General features: G+C 37.4%; 1 protein-coding gene across 5 annotated transcripts; it reads left to right on the top strand.

The window, feature by feature from the left end:
* Nucleotides 1-395: 395 nt before the first annotated feature.
* LOC110926199 (protein STRICTOSIDINE SYNTHASE-LIKE 3) lies at nucleotides 396-7,228 on the top strand. 5 transcript variants are annotated; one of them, XM_035974703.1, is made up of 4 exons: nucleotides 401-1,307; nucleotides 2,186-2,353; nucleotides 3,399-3,812; nucleotides 7,150-7,228. In XM_035974703.1, exons 1-3 carry the CDS (start codon nucleotides 703-705, stop codon nucleotides 3,799-3,801), a joined length of 1,176 nt encoding a protein of 391 aa, XP_035830596.1. In that variant the 5' UTR covers nucleotides 401-702; the 3' UTR covers nucleotides 3,802-3,812; nucleotides 7,150-7,228. The 5 variants fall into 5 exon arrangements, with proteins under 5 accessions (XP_022025646.1, XP_035830596.1, XP_035830597.1 ...); XM_035974704.1 differs by lacking the exon at nucleotides 7,150-7,228 and adding an exon at nucleotides 5,509-5,887; XM_035974702.1 differs by lacking the exon at nucleotides 7,150-7,228 and adding an exon at nucleotides 3,948-4,081.
* Nucleotides 7,229-7,723: the final 495 nt, after the last annotated feature.

Here is a 7,723-nt window from a genome sequence, read left to right as displayed (position 1 = left end):
ACAGGGAGGGGGGGCTTTCTGTGACCAAGCTCGGGCGTGAGAATAAGTATTTGTGAGAAGAAAATAGGTCAGGGAGAGAGAGAGAGAGAGGAGAGTTTAGAGAGAGAAAGTCACGATTACCTTTGGTGAGGAGTTTTGGCGGGGTATTTATACTTTTGGGGGATGCTGACGTGGCGAGTTAGTTAGGGTCGGACCAGTCGCTGTCATGGCAGTTAAAGCCGTGGGTCCCAATTAGTTATGACGGATCAATGTGTCTAATCGTTCCGTCTATGGCATTAGATACGATCTGACCCTTTGAGCTTCTGGTTCGGCTCCATGTTTGTTGGGCATTCGGTCCAACTAAGGACGTATCCTCATCAGTTAAAGATAGTGATATTTAAATGGGCAGTGATTGTAAGTCAGAAATGGGTAACCGGTGATGGACGTATAATAAAATGGTATTTATGACAACATTTAATTAATACCTATCATTTCTTTTTCGTACTCGTTCACGAATATAGGAGGAGGAGGAGGAGACAATCATAATCATTTGTTTGTTTTGAAAGAAGAAGGGTAGGTGTTTGGTGGATCACACGGTCCAAATTTATTATCATCTATCTATCTGATAACTAACTTAAACTTAAACTTATTGGGTATATAGTTAGCTCCGTCGGTCCATCCCCTGCCTCATATTTGCCTATCTGTATTGTATTCGATTTCGCCATGAAGGGAATCCTTGGCGGAAGTTTGCTCCTCCTGCTGCTGGCGGTTTACTGTGGAGTGGACCCCTTCCGGCACAGCGCAATCGCTGATTTTCCCGACTTCGAGGCCGTCCACGTGGACATGGCGCCGTGGTCTCAAGTGCCCAAGGAGAAAGACTCTCAGAATTTGCTAGTAAACTCGGAGATTAAGTTTCTGAATGAGGTTCAAGGACCTGAGAGCGTTGCTTTCGATCCGCAGGGGCGTGGTCCCTATACCGGCGTTGCTGATGGTCGGATTCTCTTCTGGAACGGCAAATCTTGGTCTGATTTTGCTTACACTTCCCCAAATCGGTCAGAGATATGTGAGCGGAAACCAAGCATCATGGGTTACTTAAAGAATGAGCATATATGTGGGAGACCCTTGGGGCTGCGGTTTCACAGCAAAACTGGTGATTTGTATATTGCAGATGCCTATTTTGGGTTGCTAAAGGTTGGGCCTGATGGTGGGCTCGCCACACCTCTAGTAACCGAAGCCGAAGGACTTCCTCTAAAATTCACAAATGATCTGGACATTGATGATCACGGAAACGTATACTTTACAGATAGCAGCACAAAGTATCAGCGAAGGTATGTATGGTATTCTTCAGTTCTTTCTACAGTAATTGCTTATTGAGCTCATCCAATTTGTACATAGTTACTGTAACAATTTATCAATCTACACTTCCAGCTTATTTTAACAACTTTTATAACGACTTGGGAATCTAAGTCCCAACAATTTTTTTTTTTTTTTTACGTAATTATACTCAACAACTACATACATGCAATGAACAGATATATATCTAGTAAGTTCTTAAAATGGTCATTACCTAGCAAAAGTAGATAGGTAAAGAGCGCCTAACAGTTAATGGCTGGCGGACCCATAATTTTTTTACTGGGGGTGCGGATGAGGTGTTCAACCATATTTTCGAGGGGTGCGGTCGGGTTTTTTGCCTAAAATATACACTAAATTTTTTTTTTCAAGTGGTGCGGCCGCCCACCCTGGCCAAAGGCTAGGTCCGCCCACAAGTCAACAAAAAGTCAACCACTTGATGCATAATGCTCATGTTGGTTCTAAAGACATATCCTCTCCAGTTTTGACCAAGTCTTCATCTATTATGCTGGAACACCTGTGGACATCAGCCAACAGCCATTACATGGTCAATAAAAACTGACCATTTTCGTATTTCTTTGAGTTCCATTCCTCAAGAACACACTTTTTCTGCATCGAGCCCCTCACCATTTCATTATTTCGAGCTACTGTCTTATGTGAAAGTGAATGAGATATATCTATATGTACGTGTGTATGCATACAAACAATTCAACTCAAAGGATGGTTACCATAGTCACTTAATATACCTTGGCTCTCACTAAACGAGCTGGTTTTCATATTCATTTTTCTCCCTATACCTTGAATCGTTTTACCATATGTGTTCAGCGTTCTAACCTGAAATTATAATATTTTTCAGGAACTTTATGCATTTAGTTTTCTCAGGAGAAGACAGTGGTCGACTTCTGAAATATGACCCCCTCACAAAGAAGACAAGTGTTCTTCGTCGCAACCTCCAGTTCCCTAATGGCGTGTCCCTAAGCAAGGACGCTTCTTTCTTCATATTTTGCGAGGGCTCCAAAGGCAGGTCAGAAACCACCTTACTAACTTTCCATTGCCATTGTTTCAAAGTATTAATTGCATTGCCTTTGCATAAGACAGTAGTCACACACTTTTCCTCAACTTTGTGTCAAATATGATTTTTTTCCAACTTTTTTTTTAAATTGTAAAATATTACTTTTTGTGTATATTTTTAGTTTGGGTGATTTTTGGCATGTTTGACTAGGTGTGTAACCGAGCCAAGCCCTCAAGTTCGGCTCGGGATCATAAAAAATTCAATTTCACATGTTAAAAATTAAAATTTTCAAATTCTTTTTTGAGTTTTTGCATATAAATACATGTAGAAGCCTTTCAGTATAAAAAATAAAAAAGTAAAAAAAAAATGCTTAAAAAACACTCAAAATAAGGTGTTTATTTTACAAAAAAATGATTCTTTTTATTAGAATGACTTCTACACATCTTTATATGACAAAAATGATTCTTTTTATTAGAATGACTTATACACATCTTTATATGCAAAAGCTCCGATTTTTTTGTTTTTTTTTTTTTTGAAGAAAATAGTTTTTGACATGTTAAATTGAAAATTTTAAGATATATATGTAACATGTTAAATGCATGGTTCCCCATTTTTTGGTGTTCCCCATTGAACCTCACACACTATATATATTATTGATTATTTTTATGTATAATAATAATTTACAATTATATAAAAAATAAAAATAGTAGGCTTGTTTAAGCTTGTGGAAAGGGTAAATGCACGGTACCCCTGACCGCGGGAGGGGTCCCCCTCCCCAGTTTGCTACCCGACCAAGCGCCCTGGCGGTAAATTCCCCAGTCTGCTCAGGGTAAGAATCGAACTTGCGACCTCCCCCTTGCAGGTTTTTAAGATGGGTGTCGGTGGCCACTGGGCTGACACCCAGTGGTTGCTTGTTTAAGCTTGTGAGCCTAGTCAAAGCTTGATATCTCGTTTTATAAATGAATTTCCCCTTGTCTCGCATGAAGTATTCGGTTTAAAGTGCATTGTACATGTAATTGCGTTTTAACTTGGCAACATTGGAGATTTGATGGTACAGGTTAATAAAGTATTTTATAAAGGGGGAGAAAGCAGGGACGTCCGAAGTATTTGCCATTCTACCCGGCTTCCCGGACAATGTGAGGACGAATGAAAAAGGTGAATTTTGGGTGGCAATTCATACTCGTCGGTCTATGTACAGTTACATATGCGGCATGTTCCCAAAACTTAGAATGTTTTTGCTAAAACTACCTATCCCGATCAAGTATCATTACCTGCTGACCGTTGGTGGTCGGCTTCATGCTATAGTTATCAAGTACAGCTCGGATGGCAAGATCCTACAGGTATTGGAGGACGCACAAGGTAAAGTGGTGAAAGCTGTTAGTGAAGTTGAGGAGAGGGATGGCAAGTTATGGATGGGGAGTGTCTTGATGTCATTTATTGCGGTATATGATTTGGACTGAATACTATTTAGGTACGTTTGTTTACGTTATGCATTCTAAGACAGTTGGTTGCAATGCCCTTTTTTCAATTACTTAACAAGACGTCCTAAATCGAAATACTGTTTTAGTGACATGATTTGTCAACTGAGTAAGCTTGGACAGGACAGGTCACCTTAAGATGCAGAGGGATTTATTCAATACAGAGGAGCGAGCCGAACCATGTAGTAATTATTATATGTTGAGTGATCGAATCCAAGAAAAAAAGATCATACCTAATTTATATTTTACAACTGATTCTCAAGTTTTTGTGTTATAAATTCTGAACTCGACATTGTCTGTCAGGAAAATTAAACAAAAAATCCAAGAAAAAAAAATAAACCTTAGTTTTGTGCATAAGCAGGTGAAACTTGCTTCACAATAAAAGACGGTATGCCAATCAATGGTGAAGTTTGGGATGGAAATGAGATGGGTTTTGCTGATCATCAGTCTCATTGTATCCATTACTCATCATCACCCATCGAGTTTGGGGGTTTCCCTACAATTTTATATTACCAAAACCGGTACAAATATAATAATTCTATTTTATTTTTAAATCTTTCAAATGTCTAACAAACTCCTGATACTATTTATGTTATTTTTATCACTCACTGTATAATAATATATTTGGTTCTCTAACCTCTAAGCGGTCCCAACCCACTCATGGGAGAATACAGTCTCCGCTTTGTTCCGTAGGTCAATTGCCAGGACATTAAGAACACCCGTAGTGGGGGTTTTTGGGTGTTTTCCTCCTAAAAAACGCTCCATAACCCCCCCCCCCCCGGGGCGTTTTTTTTTTTTAAAAAACAATGCAAATGGCATCCTTTTTTCCACGCCCATGTTCAAGATCTTTGGTCCGTCGCAGGTTTTCTTCTTTTTGGTTGGCCAATACCCTTTTTTGATGGTTTTTTTTTGTTTAATTTTTTACACCCTTTTTAACATAATACCTCACAATGCTCACATCCCCACTACACTCATTTATTCAAAATGCCCAACAATGCCCCTTGAATAACTTGATTGCCACGTGTCGAATAATGTCCAAGGATAGGGACATTATTCATGTGTACTACTACACATGGTCTAAGTGAATTTCTCTTGCTAATTAAGACTCGTAGAAATAATATATTTTGACGCTACACTAAAAATCATATTCGTGTTTTAAAATTATTGTCTTTTCAAAGCACCTACCTTTCCCCCTACTATTAACCCCTAGCCAATTTTTTTTGCTAAGATCAAATGGATAAACACATCATTTAAACTAAACTTCAAATGTTATAGATCAGCATCAAGATTCATCTATACCAAAGTGATACAAAAAGACTAGTCGTAAGTGGCAACCAACACTTGGTGGATTAACCATGATAGGATCACTAGTGATCCACCAAAGCCAAAGCGTGATGTTACTAAGTATGCTTCTTATATCTAAAATAGACAATCTTGCCTCTTGAATGTTTGGAAATACAGAGAACAGAGAGTGTGGATGCAATAGGAGGAGGCCTCTATTTATAGGCCAAGTCAGGCCTATGCACGACTGTGCATTTCTTTAGGCATGGTCGTGCCATGATCTTGTTTTTCACCATTGTATTATTCTTCATAGTCGGTTGGCACCTGGCGTGCATTTGCACACGCATGGGCGACATTGTCATGCACATTTTCATCACAGGTGTGCTTCATGTTTTTGTCCATTTCTAGGCCTAACTCTGAAGGTCACGAGGTTGCAAACATTCAGCACGACTGTGCTTGGCAGTCTTTGGTGATTTTCTTGCAATTCCCCCTTTTCATTCTTTTTCACTGAGGCATCGAATACAATTACAAATTCACAAAAGGGAGTGACGAAGTATCAAATTGAGTGAAGATGCATCCGAAGTCTTTGGTCATTTTCTGCAATTCCTTCATTTTTCATTCCTTTTTCACCGAGACGTCGAATACAATTACAAATTCACAAAAGGGAGTGATTAAGTATCAAATTGAGTGAAGATGCATCCGAAGATGGCAAATATGGAGATACATATGTATAAAATGTATGTTTAATTTGTGTTATATCATATATCCCCACACTAGAACTTTTGTTTTTCCTTAAGCAAACATATGCAAAATCCCAAAGGAAATAAGAAGATAAAAAAGGTAGATGATCCGAAACGGGCTAAGTCCCAAAAGCATTAGCAATCACCAAGATACATCAAGAGTCAAAGAAGGTAAATAGAGAGTTGTTTATTATATTTTTGTGTTTTCTAATCGCGGTGATATACATGCCCGGGTAACAAGTCTCAAAAAAATTTTATTATGCGCAATCTTTAAACATCTCACGAATATAGAGTAAATATATATGGATAATTAAAACTCTATAAGTAAAACACTTAATGCCTAAAATGAAGTAAAAAATCATAGGCTTGTATAAAAATTGAATCTCCACCAATTTACTTGGGATATTCGCATGAATCAATAGGACTTAAAAAGGTTGGCTGGGGTTAATGGTAAGAAAGGTTTTGGGAAAAAATAAAAAACAAGGTTAGACTTTATATTGTATTGTAGAGATGAAAAATAGAAAGATAAAAATACTACTAATGAGTTGGTGGAGTGGTAAGGAAGAGGTTTGGTGTTCTAAGGGATCCAAGTTCGATTCCTGCCCTGCCCATTATTTTCTACGGCACCTAGTGATGATGGGAGACTAGGCGAATAGGTGGAGATCGCTAGTTCGATCCTTGAACTGAGCGGGTTTTACCTCACCGCACTGCCATGCCTTCGGGCGAGTGTTCACGGACTTCGGCCCTAGGTGAGGCTTTTCCCCGGTTCGGAAGCGAATGTATCCCGATGTTGTGAATTTCACCAGTAGTCTATTTGAAGGATTCGTTGGCCGCTAAAAAAACTACTAGTGAGTGTTACTCGAGTTAACTTAATTATTTTGCCTAAGAAGATAAAAGAATAAAGAAGCATGTTGCTTCACATTAAAACTTTTGGAATCCATTTGAACATAATCATAGCTTATCGATCTTCAGATGCCACACCCCGATTTCCAATGGACCTGGATGGGTAGGGTTTAAGCGTGACAATTGGATAACAGTATCACAAGATATAATGCAACAGAAGTAATGAGTAAAAATATTCATTTAATAAAAGCTTGAATATACAAGTGTTCTAGAACAAGCCCATGCGAGATCTAATAAAAAGAGCTTTAGACATCATAGGCCTTAAGGTAAGGAGTTGCAAATTCCAGGTTTAAGGATCGCTCTCTTGCTCTCTCACTTAATACACACTATTATCCTCAAAATAGTTACTTATTCTCACGTCAGATGATGGTTACAAGGAGCTTGCGGTGTGTTGATTGTTTTGCAGGATCATCGTCGCTATTTAGATGAGAACAGAAAAAGATTAACTTTATTTGGACGAGACGCTAATCACCAAATTAGTTTGATGTTTCTTCAGTTACATATTCTATATTCTATATGTGTGATGATGAAAAATTTGGGGTCGTGAACATTGAAATGATTTTTGGTTGGCAGTAAATCTTTAAAACCGAACAAGCTTACAAAAAATTAGAAAAGAGAATAATTTTGTTTAAAACTGATTTAAAAGATAGCCAGTAGCTCAAATATGTTAATTTATTGATGGAAATCAATTATTATTATTATTATTATTATTATTATTATTATTATTATTATTATTATTATTATTATTATTATTATTATTTTTTAATTTTGGAGCTATTTTACTATTCATATGGATTTATGGGTAATGAACCATATGAAGACTAAAATATAAAAAATGGGTTTAAACATGGAAAATATCAATGTAATATGTTACAGTAAGATTAATCTATAAAAATGTTTTTTAAGACAAAAAGTAGAAGAATCCTATTTTTTACTATTATTACAATTTTTTACCAAGTTTTTAAGATAAAAACCCAAAA

Source organism: Helianthus annuus, chromosome 6, assembly GCF_002127325.2.
Source record: "Helianthus annuus cultivar XRQ/B chromosome 6, HanXRQr2.0-SUNRISE, whole genome shotgun sequence".
NCBI classification, from domain to species: Eukaryota; Viridiplantae; Streptophyta; class Magnoliopsida; order Asterales; family Asteraceae; genus Helianthus; species Helianthus annuus.
The sequence above is the reverse complement of the archived record's forward strand: the minus strand, read 5'-3'. Positions and strand labels throughout refer to the sequence as shown.